The following is a 17,524-nucleotide window of genomic DNA, read 5'->3' as shown; positions in this document are numbered from 1 at the left end:
TTACGTTGTGTGTCCATCATGGACATATTTGGGCCCTGTGGTGCAGTATATTTAGATAGTGAAATTGTTTTCTTTCACATTTTATTGACATTTTAATTTAATTTAAAAGTACACTAAAAAAAATAATTCAATGTCGTGTTTTTCTATTTTTAAAACACTGAGAAGTACACACAATATGTGGTGTGCTGCTGCATATTGGACGTCATTGTGTTTGGTGTTAATTTGCCTGGACTTGTCAAAGTCACACATGGTAACACCATTTATTTGTTCTCTATTAAGTGATTGGAGAAATAATAACAGATCTCTTCTAGACTTTGAACTTGTGTTTGTTCTCAATCCTTCACTGAGTACAGGATCATTGGCTGCTAAGTAGTGTAAGTAAGTGTATTGTTAATGGGATGTTACATTTAAATATGACTACCTGATTTATCCATCCATACACGACTGGGGGGCCCTTAATTACCATGGCCTTGGGCCGACTACCGCCCCCCCCCCAAAAAAAAATGACCCTGAAATACTCTCTTTCCACCCCCCTCATGAGGACCACCCTCTGTGCTGTTGTAGCAGGTGTCCTGCTGGTTAAACCCCAGAATGTCCAGACTGCAAGGCTCCACTGCCAGTGAGACATCCAAAGTCTGGGTGTCAAAATCCACCCCAAAATCACCCTCTGAAATCATGGTTTCATCACAAAAGCATCTTCCATTTCCCTGATCCAGAACCTCCAATTACACCCAAAGTATACAGACGAGGTGTGAGTCACTCGATGCTTGAGGGGTAAACACGTGTGTGTGGACATTCTGTCGTGGAAATTAGTGGCTCCACTACGGCAGCCTCGCTTTGTAATTGGACGACCGGCCGATTGAGCGGAGAGGCTAAAATGTGGGTCAGGTGTGTTTGTTTTGGGGAAGCAGCTGAAGGGAGGTGTTGGAATCACGCTGAGGCCAAGAGGTCCTTCAGTCTGGCACGACAAGATTATGCTATGCCGTCACCTCCTCTTGTCATGTGCGTACTACGCTGCTTCCACAGCAAAATGGTGCCAACTAAACGTGAAACTGGACCAGGGACTTGCTTACTGGTTGATTTTACTGGCATTTTATTAGCCACATAGCCTCTAGCGCATTTCACACGGTTCAACACAGAACATGGTGTTATACTGAAACAACGAAGTCGGTGTCCAATACGGTCACCAATACGTGAGCACATATTTATTTAGCATTAGCATGCTACTGTTTTGCGGTTAACTTGGCGAACCTGTTTCCAAAGGTAAGCTAGCGACGCTACGATTAGCGTCGCTAGCTGTTTTGTGACTGTCAACCACGCTGGAATCTCTTTACAAGGCGTATTTGATTTGTGTTGTGTCTAATGAGGTTGCACGTTTTTTTTATTTATTAGCCTTTACATTCCTGATCATGCATTACCACAACTGTGAAAACCGAAATCACCCAAGGTTTGCCTCCATGCTTGAAAATCCACATAAAACTATGTGTAAACAAGATATGATAGAATATTTATGCACATATTTGGACAGGAAGAGTATTACATTTTTACAGACCCTTTTACCTTTTTCAAAGACATTGTCAGGTAAGGACATGGCACATTTTGGACGGCACTAAATCACTGGTAATAATCACTTTAACCCCACCTCCCCATGTAAAACGAATCCTGTCCGAATTGGGCTTTTGACTCTGTGCGTCAAGTCAACTTTATTTCTTAAAAAAAAAGGTCGACCCAAGTGCTTTACAGATTTAAAGGCACAACAACATTGAAGGTGTAACACATAAAATTGTGACATAATAGAATAGTAAAATGGTAAAGGCCTGCATGTAATCAGTAATCAGTTCACCTGTGGCAGGAGCACACCTGCTCCCAATTCCAAATCATCAAGCTCCTCTACTTATTTCCTGGTTCTTCAGTCACTCATGGCAGGATTGTTACAGACCTCTTTGTGGTAAACGTCATGGCGTCTTGATGTAAGTACCGCTATGTTAAGAGGCAAAATTATATATATATATATATAAGGTATAGAATGTCATCAAAAATGGACTTTGGACCGACAGCATCTTCTAACCCACACGACATAGACCTGAGAGCAAATTTAGAGCCATATCTGTGACACCTAATATTATTTTTGAATTGGTAAACATATCACTTCCAAGAGATGTTTAGTCATCAATTAAAACTTAATTGTATACATGTTATTTAAAACATATACACGTTTTAACAAAAAGGTTGGTTAAACATCTGCGAATTTGTTATGGGGGTGACCCAAAAAACCCCCACTGATATAGACTTTACTTAAAGGAGTATGTTCAATTTCTGCAAATAAATGTGTGGCTTAGGGTTAGCGTCTTCACCACTGGACAAGAACTCTCCAAAAACTTGAAAACAAACCACAGATGCATGCACAATGAGAGGGCAGCCCATAGCCTGCTCCCCCGCTGGGTGGTGAAGGGGATTATGGAGGGGATTACGACCTCCTCTTAACCCTCCACTTTTTATTCTCTGCACCTACTCTCACCTCTAATGTGTTGTCAAAAAAAAAGGATGACTTCTCGAATGTCAGTCTGGATTTACCAGTTTTTTCTTTTTAATAGGATCATGCTGAAAAGCAGGAGTTGTGCTTGCATCTGGAGAGGATTTGTAATAAAAAAAAGTAACCATTTACCTCAAAGCAGTCAGAGTCTTATTTGCATAAGTAAAGACAGAAGAGACAGACAGACAGAGTCGTAAAGGTGCAGTCACTTTGTGTCTGTGTTTGTTTTGACTGACACTGGGAGTGTGTGTCTGCGTGTCAAAGTGTGTGTGTGTGTGCAGTGTCTTCTCCGTGCAGACAGACAGTCATTACACCACCGTTGAGCTGACACAGCAGGGGAGACGACGACAACAACAAAAGGGCCCCCCGACAAACTCCGCGTTCGCTTAAAGAGCTTTGGTCCTAATCAGGTTGTTTGTGGCACAGAGTGTACCACTTTGGTTCAGAAGGACGCTTGAAGGACTTACGTATGAGACGTGAAGGGAATAACGTGTGACTGGTGAGAAAGTTTTTCAAGGGTTCTTGGTAACACTAATGGTTCCAGTAAGAACCATTTTGATCCGGAGAACCATTTAAAACCCCTTTCCTGAATAAAGGGTTTTAAAAGGGTTCCAGGTGGAACCTTTATAAAAAGCTTCTACCTGGAACCAAAAAGGGTTCTCTTATGCGGACAAGCCGAAGAACCTTATATGGTTCTACTTAGCACTTTAATTTCTAAGAGTGTGTGCCATAAATATACCAACATATGCAATATCTCAAGTGCAATCCTAGTATGAAAATATTGACTGTGATCAGATAGCTATAGGATCTTGATGTGGATGCACGTTGACACCAGGTGTAAACGGGCCACATGTACAGATGCAAGTGTAGTTTCCACCAACTAATATTCTGTTGACTGTGACACTGATAAGCAACTAATTGTCCACTAATATATGATTGGATGTGTTTACTTGATGTAAACACAGTGTCAACTGATAATCAACAAAGAATATATCATACGGTTAACTTTCAAGTGACACACTCATCAGATTTTTATAGGGTTAAGGATACTGGCTGTTGGTTAATTGTAAAGAGTCAGCTGATTATCTGTTGATGTGATACTTGCAGAGAGTCAACAATGAACTATCAAAATAAAGTGTTTGTTTATTGTTATTTCAAGGGAATAAACTTAATACTTAGCTCAGCATAAAGTGCAGAAGGTGATGATGTGTTCAGGCATAACGCACTCTCAGACCAACAGCACAAAGTCACGAGACGGGACTGATGAATAGCACATGGAGGTTTTTTTTGTTCGTCTGCGGTTTCTGCGGGGTTTTTTTCTGCTGTGCTTGCCCTCCAAGAACCATTATTTTTGAGAATGACTCAAACTTTTGCAGCGTTGAACAGTTAAAAAAAACTCGACAGATGGCTTCACATTATTTATAGCATCAGTAGTATTTGATTTCTGTCCCTGTACAGACTGACATCAACTGATTTAAAGTGCAAAGACGGTCTGTTCTCTGGACAATGTGCTTGTCAGCAGCAATCAGAGAGCATGTCCTTCCTCTGTCTCCTCATGGACACATCATACTCAGACAGGAGGAAGGAGAAGTCGCGACCTTGCGTCACACAGAAATGTGACCTAAAACCGTAGCATATAGAAAAACAAAAAGCTTGACCCCAGGCCTCAGTGATGATGTCAAAATGTGTTTCTTTTCAAGTCAGGAATACAGAATTTTCCTTTATGCAAATTTATTCCTGCGGTGTGTGTTTGTTTGAGTAAGTGTGCACCAAATGGCAAACAGCCTGAGGCCTCTGACAGAAACCGAGGAAGAGTTGTGGTGAAAAATGCAAAAACCTGTGCCCGACTCAGCCTAGATACTGGTTTAAACGGGTACATCAGCAGCCAAGGGACTCATCTGGCTGACATCTGCCTGTCCACCGGACAGGAGAGTGCCAAGCCCTTTGCAGAAACTCACAAATCCTACTTTTTTGTTTGTAGAGAGAGTGGGTGTGCTCAGTGTGCAGCAGCAGCAGAAGCAGCAAAGTTAAACAAAGCCTGACTTTCCCGAAAAGCATATTTGCTTTGGGATCATCTTTTCTCTCGGCTGCGTTCACGGACACAACTTTGCCTCCTTTGCAACTATTTGGTTGTTACCCCTTTTTAAGCCCCTGCACTCGGACATTGGTATACTCCCGTGTCAGGGCTCCTGTAGTGTCCCACTCCACCATCGTTTGGCTGCACAAGTCTGAAAGAAGTCACAAAGACAAAGACAGAATGGCGTCCACCAGCTAAAGTTGCTTTGTTCTGTGATGTAATAGGTCAAATGGCTAATGCTAATGTTGCGCACCATTCGTAGCAGGTACTGGGATTTTTTTGTTTCATTTTGAACTGTAGACATGTAGCTATGTTGTTTGTGTGCGCAAAAATACCAGGAAGAACTTATATATATATAGAGTATATTGCTAACAGTGCCTAGCCCAAGATACGTTAGCATCCATGTTGTTTTTCCGACTTTTCCAGTTCTGACTTCAGGGTTCCGATGTAAATGGAACGCAGCATAACAAAATGAATGACGGCATATCGCCACCTAGTGTAGCAGAGTCAGACACACATTCAATAATTCAATTCCCAAGTGCTTTTATTTTCTTGTAGCTATGGTTTAAGTTCAACTGAATGGACACGAGTTGCAGAAGGAGGTCATCACTCTAATGTTCTGTCTTTTATTTTCACTGCCTCTGCCACTCTATTTCTGTGTTTCCTCTGCACACGTCCTTGACCCCCATTCAGCCGTGTTCAGTCCTACACACAGGCAAATGTAAACACGCACGTCTGAGGTCAGCCTCTATCACTGCACTGTTTCCTGTTTGCTTCCTATTTTTGAGAGCGGAAAAGAAACTTGCAAACCTACCCCTTTTCTTCTGCATGTAGTCTAATTCTTGCTTCCATAATCTCATGTATGTCACACAACCTTGAGTTTTAATACATGGAACAAAATGTTGGATATCCTTAGAAGGTTCTCTACACTTCACATCTACATATATCAGGCACAGGACCCGTTTCTTTATATGTGACTGAAACTATTGATTTTTGAAGGTAAGTTAGTCATACTCCGTTATGCTACTATACTATGTTACATTTACTAATCTATTTTCTAATTTGGTGATCATCTTGGTTGCTGCATTTCCTATTTTATTAATTAAAGGTGTATTATGTAATAAATCTAAAGCAACTGGCCATAAAATCCTCCTAATATGTCACAGAGACTCAGGAATAATATTCATATAACAAACTGAACTTACCAACAACAACAGTACAGCCAAAATATTTGCATTAAAAAAAATATTTTGCAGACTGCAAATCATGTTTACGTTTTGAAATCATGTTTTGGCATGTGGCGCCACCTATCGCTGTCTACCAATCATTGCAGTCAGTAGAGTCTCAGCTGCCCAGCAACCACGGGTGCCAGTTACGTCAGAAAACGAAACCTAAACGACCTCGGTATTTTGAATTTGAGTGTAGTAACCGTTTTTGGTCACATTCTTGCATATGGCACCTTTAAAGGAAAACATTCTAATCTAAATATTAGGACACATCATCTGTAGTGCTTCCCTGAAATTCAGTGTCACAAACTTTTTTTTAGTAAAGCTGCAGGATATGGGCGTGGCATTATATCATTATAACACCTGCCAATCATACTTAACTTATTAAAAATCACCTTATATTAGACGATTATGATTAATCTGGTTCCATTTGGCTGTTAAAGAAACCCTAAAAAAAACACACATGAGCAGAAGAAGTCAGAAGTGACTTCGTTCAGCAGTTTGATGGGATAAACATTTGTTGTCCCCACCTACCCCTGCTCTGCTGCTGTATACACACACATGAATGCTCTCTCAGTCAGGTCTGATAGTATTACTTGACCAAACTTGTTTCCATGTTAAGGATGCAGCATACCAATAATGTTGAATAGTAAACAGAAGCAGGAAAAAAATAACGTCATCAAAATGTATACACTGCAACTTTAAAACGTCCTCTAAAAATATTGGACATGCTCCATTTTCAGTGAGTCTCCGTGGAGCAGATAGTGACACGTGAAGCCTACATCAGTGGGAAGAAAAACTCAAGAGAGTGCAGGAATCACCGTCCACTGCAGACAGACATGTGGTGCATGTGACTGACAGTAAGCTGTCTATCAGTCCTGCATTAGGGAACATTTCATTTTTGCCTTCGTTTGTTTGAGCCAATTAAAAACATGTGACCCTCGGCTGGACACAGCTGCTGCCAGATGACACTGGTAAACAGCAACAACAACAACAACTGACACTGACAGACTACTGTAAACAACTGTACATTTCACTATGGTCTGTCAGTTCTGTTTGTGAGCTGGAAAATTGTGGTTCGACTAAATTATTTGTAACCATGGCAATAACCAAAACAGCTTTGAACTACCATGCAAATGTATAGCACAACTAAGTATGTGTGTGTATATGTACATATGTATGTGTGTGTATGAATGTGGATGTGTGTGTATGAGTATGAATATATGTATGTATGTGTATATATGTGTATGTATGTATGCATGCATGTGTGTGTATGAATATGTATGCATGTGTGTGTGTGTGGTTATGTATGTGTGTATGAGTATTGATGTATGTGTGTGTGTGTGTGTGTGTGTGTGTGTGTGTGTGTGTGTGTATGTATGTATGTGTGTTTGTATGTGTGTGTTTGTATGTCAGTGTATGAATGGATATGAAAGATTAAGTGCTAGAAAACGAACTGTATCAAAGTGTGAGTGGGTGAATGGTGAAACTGCAGAGTAAAGCAGCTAAATAAATACACGACCACTTACCACTGCACTGCAATGTGTGTGTGTTTGTATGTGTGTATGTCCATATGTTTGTGTGTATGCTATGCATGTCTGTACGTATATTTGCACGCTCCAGGCTTTTTTTTAAAAAATGTACTGTACAGGGTGTCCTAGAACAGTGTCTACGTACAGAGCATGTGTTCAACACTGGCAGACGGGCACATGTGAAATCTGTTCACATCCAGGAGTGCACAGAACTGTACATTATGTCCACATCAGTGTGCCTATAGCAGAATAGGTGCAAAATAACATAGGATAGAACATAAAAGTGAATAACAAATATGACATGTGTCAGGAGAGGGACATGGAATGCTTTTACAAATACTGTCGTAAAAGCAGATAATATAGATTATAAATTCTGATGCTGAAAATTGTATTTCAATTATTGGGTTGTGAAATTTAAAGCTGCTGTGCGAAACATTTTGTTATTACTGTATTCTGCTTCTGTTTGGTCTTCATAGTTATCGGCTCTATGACGCAATACTATCAGACCTGACTGAGTGCGTATACAGTGGCAGTTCAGGGAAGGAGGCGGTGATGAGAACTTTTTTAGTGAAAAATAATAACTACAATTAACTTAGCGTAGGTGCTTTTTAAAAAATGTTTTGTTTGTTTTTGTCGGTTTTTGTTGGTGAAGCACTGTGTAAATAATAATTATTATATGAGGCTGTGTAAGATTTATATCTGTTGCTCTTTGGCTGAGTGAAGAGGAGGAAGTTCTTGTTTTTCACTGGCGATGTCTAATCCCCATGTGAGAAATAAAAAATCAATGCAGAGTGATAAAACCACAGCTGTTTTTTTTTTGTTTTGCCTGTGTGAGGGGAAATGAAGAGGGAACAGGACATTGCAGAGACTGGATTTATTTCTGCTTCCGTTTCACTTTCATTTATAATGTATTGCCCTGATCTTCTGTCTGCAATTAGGAAACCGAAAGAGCTGCCTCTTTCTTCTCGCTCGCCCGCACGAACACTTGTCCCGCTGACGTAACGGGCCGACCGGGGACTCCCTGCTGCTCCCTCCTGCTGCTCTACTTTCTGACACAACCTCCCTGTCTCTGTCTCTCTTTGTGCTGCAGCGTATGCATGGCATGCGTCCTCCATGACACCGTTTATCTGTTTACTGTGCTGGGTATAAAAGGGTACTGTTTACAACCAGGCTAATATTAATACATGTCCTTAAACAAATGAATGACATGGTCTTCGATCTAAGTCTATAACACAAAAGACTTAGCAATTAAATGGATGAATTTAACTAGAAAAAGAATACGTGCAAGTTACTCCTACTACTCATCCACCTACTATTACTACTCCTCCTCCTGCTATACGACTACACACTACACTCCTACTACTACATCACTGCTCCTGCTATTACTATCATACTATTACTACTCTTCCTCCTACTACTAAGACTACTGCCCCTACTCCTACTACCCTACTACCACTATATTACTACACCCTACTATACTACTCCTAATCCTACTTTTCTCCTACTACTATACTACACCTACTACTACTGCTCCTACTACTACTATACTCCTCCTCCTACTGCTATACTACTACACCCTACTATACTACTCCACCTACTACTACTACTACTACTACTGTTCTCCCCACTAGTACTCTTACTACTGCTATACTACTACTATACTACTCCACCTACTACTACTGCTCCTCCTACTACTACTACAGCTGTGTGACCACTTGTCACACCTACTAACTGCTACTACTACTATAATACTACTACTACTACTACTACTGTTCTTCTTGTACTACTATACTCCTACTATTACTGCTATACTACTACACTCTTCATCCTACTATACTACAACTATCACTGCTGCTACTAATACAACTATACTACTACTCCGACTTCCGCTCCTCATACTACTACACCCTATTATACTACTACCCCCAATTGCTGCTGAATTTAGAATTTAGCATTTCATCTGCTTCATTTTTTTTTTTTACATTGTTAGCATTTAAATGGCTGACTTGTCTGGAGCTGTGTGGATCTGGCTTGCGAGTACAAAATTATGTTTTAAAACAATAATACAATAATTCTAACCTTTAATTCGATAAGCTTTTAAAAGGCAGATTTGGACTTGTAAATAAGATTGTCATAATCGTTGCATCTCTTCGTCGTCCTACAAGTACAGTCCAGTTTCCCTTCATCCCACAGTTGGTGGAGAGGGATTTACAAAGATGACTCAGTGCTTGGTGGGTGGGTGAGCGGCTGACTCAGCGCGCCTCCAGATGAACACGGAACCCGATATACAGCATATATATGTTTGTGTGCGTGCAGTAGAAATTAATCATTACATGTCACAACTTCTGCCACTGCGTGGGTTATATTGTGTTGGCTGCTCGCACGACAAAGAAAGGTTTAAAGGATATTGTTGTGCGTGTGTGTTTGTGTACAGTTTGTTGCTCAGGTACATCATGGCAGGGTGAGGCCCTGGTGTAATGGGCGTGCTTGTTTGTGGGTTAAAGGTTTCCTTTATTAGATCTATTTTTGGCATGCGCTACTTCCTGGTGTTTACTGAGACGGATCGGCCGAGTCACGCTCTCCAGTTCTCTAATGGCCCCGCAAATCGAAGCATTCCTCGGGCTAACGACTGGCCACACCCTCAAAAAACGCCCGGCTCCTTGACTAGGTTTCTGTTTGCAATGCATGGCAAGGAAAAAAGGTTCACAGCAGCTCTGACTATCGGCAGAGCAGAAACCTTAAACAGTCTCGTGACTCAGCCCCGTGGACGTGTTTTCACCTAAAAAGAGGAGAAAGAATGAATCACGCGCTCTGAATCACCTGCCGATCCGTCGCTTTTTGTTAGTGAAAATGACGCAGGGACGTCTGCCGTTGTTTTAAAACTCAGCAGGTTTTTGTTGACTTACTGTTTAGTCTAACAAGGAGCAGTGGGAGCAATTAGAGGCCGGCTGAGACGCAGTGGTTTCACATATGCTTTCAACCAAACTGCCTGAGGGAGACTCACTCCTCACCTCTTTTTAATTTGCTTAACCACACACACAGGCTACACACTTCTTTTACCTGCACAGACAGACACACACCTTGAACCTGGGCTGTTGAGCCTGTGTGCATAGCTTTACAGATACCGTAATTAGCCGAACAAATAAAGGTAAGGTAAATGCACGGAAGCCTCCAGGAGTAAAATAAAACATGCTCATGGGTTGCATAAGCAGTAGCCTCGAGGTAAACACAACAGCGGATCGCTTCATAGAATCAACAATAAAAGGCAACAATTAAATGTATGGTTTTGTGACTGATCTCTACGTGTTTCTGTGATCGAGATTCTCTATTACAACCGTATGGATAAGCGGTAAAGTGGGTCCGAAAGGTTGTGCATCTACATGTCGACGGTTTGTATTTATTTAGTGCTGTAAGATCAAAATTAGTATTTATGAGAGAGAGAGAGGGGATGCTTATTTTAGATTTCCAAACTCAACCCACCTTTTTTTGGACTGATGTCACGCAGGAAAAAATTCACACAGTGGCTCAGCTGACTGTAGAAACACACACACACACACACACACACACTGACACACATATAGAAACAGAAACACCAGCTGGTGGGAGTCAGGCTGTGGGCTGGGTGCATGACGTGCTGTATATGGTAAAGGTTTGTTTTTATAATATAATGCTTTTTTAGTCTTGATCACAAAGCTGCTTTGCTTTAAACAACTGTTTTGCCATTCACTCATACTTTCATATCTGAACCTTTCCTACGTCTAGTGGGCATTTAATTTGGATATGTGTAGCTTTACACACTTTAAATATCACATTTCCCTTATTATCAGAGCAATCTGGTTGTTGTGAAAGAGACATGTATTGGGCAGCGATACTTTCAATTAAGAGACAGTTTAAAATTTAATTGTTGAATTATTTGCCGAAAAATATCCAAAAATTGTTATACTTCCCTACATATTCAAATAACTTGTTTCGTCTGTCCAACGTTTTCTACATTTTTAAATAACACACAAAAGCTCTTTAAGACCATGTCTTTTCATCATGTGCTCTCCAGAATCTGAAAATACTGTAAAAATATTAACCTATTTACAATTGTTGCTGCCACTATTAAGCATAGTTGGGCTATATGTTGCGTCGTTTTAATTGTGTTTATATCCCTTGTAACCTTCCTCCAAAAATCATTAAAGATGAAAGTGTTGCACGGAGAAATAAACAACCTCGGGTATTGTGCCTTGGGCTGAAGATGCTTCTTGGAGCACGGCGAGCCGGTTTTAGAAGAACTACAACAGATACTTCTAATGCTGTAAAAGTCAAATTAAAGTTTTATGTTTTACATTCCCACCAGATTGCAAATCCTTAAAATCCTTCTCCCATAGTTCTCTGTTGCAGCAGTCAAGTGTGTTTTCAAGTGACTGTTAAGGGCAAAATCTAGTACACTAATGTGTCAGTGCCAAATAAACCACCATATGACAGCAGAGTGGGATTGAATCAATCCCCAATCGACGAGGAAGATATGACACAGTTATTTACCGCTGTAGATCAACTCTTGTTCAGGCCATTGAATCCGTGCAGAAGGGCTTTTGTCCATTCTGCACCTTTTGCATGGAATATGTTGAATGAATTATTGAGGCTGACTCTGCAATATGGACTTGTAAATTAAATCTGGATTATTTTATTTGTTTTCCGTTTGTGTTTTAAATTTGTAAATGTGTAACTGTCGAGTGTCAGCCAGGACACCCTTGAAAAAGAGGTTCTGGGATTGTTGAGTGTTTGAAAAACCGTTTTAATCTTTTGAGTAATTCTAAATCCTACATAATAAGGAAGAAAACAACCGATCTAGAACACTATCATGCTCATATTTGTTATTTTCCATGCCTTAAAAATGCAATTCCATGACTTTTCTTGGTTGTTAAACACTGACCTAATAATACAAAGAAAACATGAATAAAAAAAATGTGTAATCATCGTTAAATTAGTTGGGAGCTGCAGCAGAAGTAGCACAGTCACGCCCTTGTTCGCCGGCAGTGGGACTGTCACTCTGCAGAGCATCAAGCGACCCAGTGAAGCGGACATTTGGAACATCATGTTCCACAACACCACCACACAGACCGACAGTTTGGACAGTTTGCTTTTGCTCTGCGGACGGTCACTGTTGTGGAGACACATTGGACCTGAATTAAACGTCAATGTTTATGTTGCCACTGATCAGAACTGCCTCTAAAACGTAAAACATGCATATATAATATCTACCATCACTATATGGAATCAAACACTGTATTAATAAACTAACAGGCTATTGGAGTCTGAGGGTTTTGTGATCAAGTCAAACAGATTTAAAAAAAATAGTGAACACTGCTGCCCCCTGCTGTTCAGATGTAGTAATAGCAACACAACGCTTGACCTAAAGTAAATGAAAAGAGTATTATAAATCACTTGCATGGCCACTGACTGCTGATTCCCCTGACGACTGATGCTGCCTCTTGAGCTCAGCGAGCTGTATCTGCATGTGGTAGATGTCTTCAGACATTTGCCTAAATTAAAGCAAACATACAGTAGTTGAATCACTTTTTAGATAACAAAGTACAACAAATAACACAATACTTTGGAACATTATGGGTTTATTATCATTCATAAACCACTCTGCAGTAACAAATTAGAATTTTCTGGCTGGTAGAGATGTTTTGCTGCATCTGTGTCTGTGAATAAGTGTAATATTGCTGTATAAAATCTGACGGAGTGATCACTGATGTGGTTCACAAGTGTATTTTTAACCTGTGGGCAGCCTGGGCTCTGCTCAGTTGACAGTGGAGGCGTTTAACGATGGCATCATAGCGCCGGTTCTGGATCTGAGGCAGAGAAAACAACGTAAAAGAAAATTCAGTCACATTATTTTCAAATTCTGATGTGAAACGTTTATATGCGTGTAAAAAATGTCACTACGGAGTTTTATCAATCAATGTGTTTCAATTACCTCTATGTCTTTCTTCATCTGGGCATGAGTCTGAAACTCTTTTTGTAATCGTTCTGTCTTCTCAGCGAGGACCCTCCTCATCACAGAGATCGCCTCCTTCAGAGATTCATTTTCTCTCTGCAGTGAAGCAAAGTAAAAAAAAATTAAATAAGGAATAAGGTGTGATGTCAGCATAGTCATCTAAATGATGCTACAAACCAAAACTAAATGACATGGAAATTGTATTTATACAATAATGTTTCCACCTTTGCCACATGTGCTGTTTTCCCATTTGAGTTCTCCAGGTCTTCCTTCAGCTCCTCTTTCTTCTGAATCAACATCCTAACCAGTGATCGCTTCTCCTCCAGCTCTTTATGGGCCTCAGTTTGGCTCGCCGCGTGCATGACAGCTGCCCTGTGACCCTCCATTTTGTTTCGGTAGGTGTTGAACCCTGCCAGCGCCAAGCGAGCGTTCTCCTCCTCCTCGAATATAAGAATATGCAGTTCTGCGTTTTCTTTGCAGATGGAGGCACAACGCTCATGCAGGACACTCGTGCGTCTCTCCAGATGCTCCACGTCGCTCTCCAGCACCAGGGTCTCCCTCACTTTACATCTTAGCTCTTGCTCTGCCATCTCAGCCTTTGTCTCAACATCACAGAGAGTGGCCTGAAGAAGAAGGGGGTTTTACATACATAGATTTGCTATTATATTGGTAAGCAGCTGTTGGGATTTAAGGTCAAAGTTGAACCTGCAGGAAGCTAAGTTTCTTCTGCTTCTCTTTCAGGGCCTCAGTCTGGACGAAGCTGTGATGACTGACATCCTCCACTGTCTTGGTTAAAGAGAAGCTGAGACACTCCTGTGGTCCTAAAGAGAGTTATTATTGTTGTTGTTAATTATAATAATAAGAATAATAGTAGTAGAAGAAGTAGTAGTCAGGTCTTAAACAAGCTGACTGTGAATATACAGCACACTTTTACTTACAATGCTTAAACATACTATATACATAGATAGAGTATGGCTTGCTAATGTTTATGTTAGCATCAAATATATTCACAAAATGTACTCAGTGTACATTGTAATGTAATAAGGTAACAAAGTGTATATCATTGCTAGAGTTGTTACACTATCACTTTTTACACGCTCTTTGGTCTGTTTATTGACTTCGTCACCGGTTGTGTTGAATTAGTTAGCATTATCTTACCTTCTTTTCTGGGTTCAACGTTTGACATTTTAACTCCAGTTAGATTAAATAGCCAACGAAAAGCTAGGAAATAAGACTAAAAACAATTATATCTACTAATTTATTTTGAAAAAAAAGACAATTTCTTCTTTATCTTGTAACGTTTGTGTTCAATTATAAATGGGCCAAACTATAAACGCAACCAAACTTCAGCTCCCATAATGCATTTCGTGCGCCTTGACCTCGTTTCGAAAAACACTTCCGGGTTCCATCACTGCCGCTCCAGTTGCAATTAGGATACCCAAAGAAACCGTGTAATTGTTGTTTTTTATCTAGAAAGTGTGCTGAAAATGCTCGTAACTCGCTGGTTTCGGCACTGTTCACTGTGCAGCCGCGTGTGTCACAGCAGTAGAGGAAGAAGAGGAGGAGGAGGTTGGAGGACACTGGCAGGACACAGCCTGTTGGCTAACACCACAGAGGTGTCACACTGTGCAACATTAGCATCCACACGTCTGTGTCACAGTGATGTGGGGGATTTATATAAACACGAGAGTGTGCAGAGGCACATTCAGCAGGTCATGGAGGAATACACCGACCTCAGCGACAAGTTAGAGCTGCCTCACCTCAGCGAGGCAGACAGAAAGGCGATGATGAAGAAACACACAGAGCTGTTGCCTCTGGCAGATGGATTTTTGAGTATTAAAGAAGCCATGAAAGACCACCAAGAAGTCTGTTCACTGCTGAATGGTCAGTATTTATCTAACCAAGGAAATACACGTCTTGTCAATTGTGGCGTAAGTAGTAAGTAAGCTGCAAATAATGTCTTAAATTAATTTATATTTATTTTCAGCATGAATCTCTATTCAGGGAAAGATTTGGTATTATAACATACAGAAAAAGTGGTATTGGGCCATGCATAAACCAAATGTAAATGGAATTTAAATCGAAGACCAATTGCCTTACCAATTTTCTTTTAATTTCTCTGCTCGCAAAGTATTTGTCATAGGGGTGATTCATTATGAGGGGGGATTTAACAAGGTAAAGTGTGCTAGGCTGCCATACTAGGATAAAAATGATAATAATTAACAATTATCTGGTAGGTTCTCGTATTTTTTTGCATAATTCAATGCTGATGTTATCTTGCGCACATAATTTCCCCCCGCTGTGATTGCAGCCTCGGATGGTACCAAGGTTGAAGATGAACAACTGACAGAACTGTTGAAAGAGGAGGGAGCACAACTCTCCAGCAAGATTTTAACATTGAGAAAAGAAGTAACAGCGCAAAGGCATTCACAACTATAGTGTAGTTACTGTATAATGGATGTATCATAGAGCACCTTTTTTTTCTGCAGCTCATCAGGGCTCTTGTGCCCACTGACAGTCTTGACACCAGCAGTGTCCTGCTGGAGGTTGTATCAGGACGAACCACAGGAGGTTTGGGAATGATTTTTACTGTGTATTTGACTGAAATTCAGATTGGCACATACAAACATGCATTGACAATGTGTTCTGTCTGTGGTTTCAGGTGACATCTGTCAGCAATTTACCAAAGAAATGTTCGACATGTACCAGGGTTTTGCCTATTTAAAAAATTGGGACTTTGACGTTTACAACTACACACCTGCTGTGTGCGGTAATTTAATTCTTACACACTGGACATTTTTTTAAATGGATTAACACACCCGTTAATGCACCCAACAACAAAGCAGCATGTCCAAAGAAAAAGAAATGACAGCGGAGTGTGTGTCTCAGGTGGCTTACACCACGCAGCAGTGAGAATAGCTGGGGACAACGTGTACAGACACCTCAAGCATGAAGGAGGAACACATCGGGTGCAGAGGATCCCTGAGGTGGGCCTCTCCTCCAGGATGCAGCGTATCCACACAGGAACCATGACTGTCATCATCCTATCACAACCAGTGGAGGTAATACACTTTTTTTTTTTCTTGTCTTGTTCGTTACCACCTGCTTATTCATCTTTATTTAAGTATGTGCTCTTTTTGTGTACGTAGTTCGATGTTCAAATCGATGCAAAGGATCTTCGCATCGACACGTTCAGGTCTCGAGGCGCTGGAGGTCAGAGTGTCAACACGACAGACAGTGCAGTAAGGATTGTTCATCTTCCCACAGGTAAAAGCCACTCAAGACCTTTTGGGTAGAATGATCCCTGCTTTCAGGCCCTGTCGCTTTCCGTTTTCATGTTAGCTGTCCTTCCAAACAGGTATAACAGCTGAGTGTCAGCAGACTCGCTCTCAGCTGAAGAACAGAGACACCGCCATGCGTGTGCTGAGGGCCAGGCTATACCAGAGCATGACGGGTAAAGAGACTAAGGAGAGACACACCGCACGGAAGCAACAGGTGGGTGAACATTTTAGTCTGGAGAGTAAATGTTATATATTTGCCATGTCTTGTCACTTCATTCTCATGTTCCTAACAGGTGGGCACACGCTCTCAGTCAGAAAGGATTCGCACCTACAACTTCAGCCAGGACCGCGTCACAGACCACCGGACTGGATATGTTACCAGAGATATTAAGGTTGGATATTAAGGTTTTTGAAATGTACAAATTCAGGCCTGAATATGACTGCTGTCCACAGTCGCCTGGTGTTTTCAAGCCCTGAAGTTTTTTTTTTTTTTTTTTATCTCCAACCCTGTCACATGTTGTCATCCATGTGTAGGAGTTCATGAAAGGAGGCGAAGCTCTCAACGACCTGATCTCTGACCTACAGGAGCACACAGAGATGGAGGCTGTTCTGGAGCTGGTGCAGAACAGCAGCGCCTGCAGGAATCCAACACAACCAGATTCAGGACCATCTGCAGTCTGACACACAACCACAACTTCCTGTCTGGTGGACAACACGTCCCTACAGACCTGAACATTTATTTTGTGATATTACTAAGGTAATACATTTGTAATACATTATTACATCTTGTAATTTGTGTCTTTGCTCTTCATTTTTTTGGGTCCCCAAACAAAATTGCGGAAATTTCCCAACCTTTTAGTTAACATTTATGTGTATATGTTGTAAT

The 17,524-nt window shown here is 40.9% G+C and overlaps 2 protein-coding genes across 2 annotated transcripts; one reads left to right on the top strand and one right to left on the bottom strand.

Annotated features, from left to right (window-relative positions):
• Positions 1–12,787: 12,787 nt before the first annotated feature.
• Positions 12,788–14,543, bottom strand: ccdc122 (coiled-coil domain containing 122; the record flags this gene model as incomplete). The annotated part of the gene is made up of 6 exons (XM_083902053.1): positions 12,788–12,896; positions 13,138–13,211; positions 13,337–13,453; positions 13,582–13,980; positions 14,063–14,178; positions 14,516–14,543. 6 exons carry the CDS (start codon positions 14,541–14,543, stop codon positions 12,788–12,790), a joined length of 843 nt encoding a protein of 280 aa, XP_083758179.1.
• Positions 14,544–14,844: 301 nt separating this feature from the next.
• mtrf1 (mitochondrial translational release factor 1) lies at positions 14,845–17,319 on the top strand (the record flags this gene model as incomplete). The annotated part of the gene is made up of 9 exons (XM_083901933.1): positions 14,845–15,241; positions 15,669–15,766; positions 15,847–15,928; positions 16,020–16,127; positions 16,247–16,419; positions 16,507–16,624; positions 16,716–16,852; positions 16,932–17,030; positions 17,173–17,319. The coding sequence occupies 9 exons, from the start codon at positions 14,845–14,847 to the stop codon at positions 17,317–17,319; spliced, it is 1,359 nt and encodes a 452-aa protein (XP_083758059.1).
• Positions 17,320–17,524: the final 205 nt, after the last annotated feature.

This window comes from Microchirus variegatus, assembly GCF_963457635.1.
Source record: "Microchirus variegatus genome assembly, chromosome: 1".
Classification (NCBI taxonomy): domain Eukaryota; kingdom Metazoa; phylum Chordata; class Actinopteri; order Pleuronectiformes; family Soleidae; genus Microchirus; species Microchirus variegatus.
Note: the sequence above shows the minus strand (reverse complement) of the source record. Positions and strands in the feature narration are given on the sequence as shown.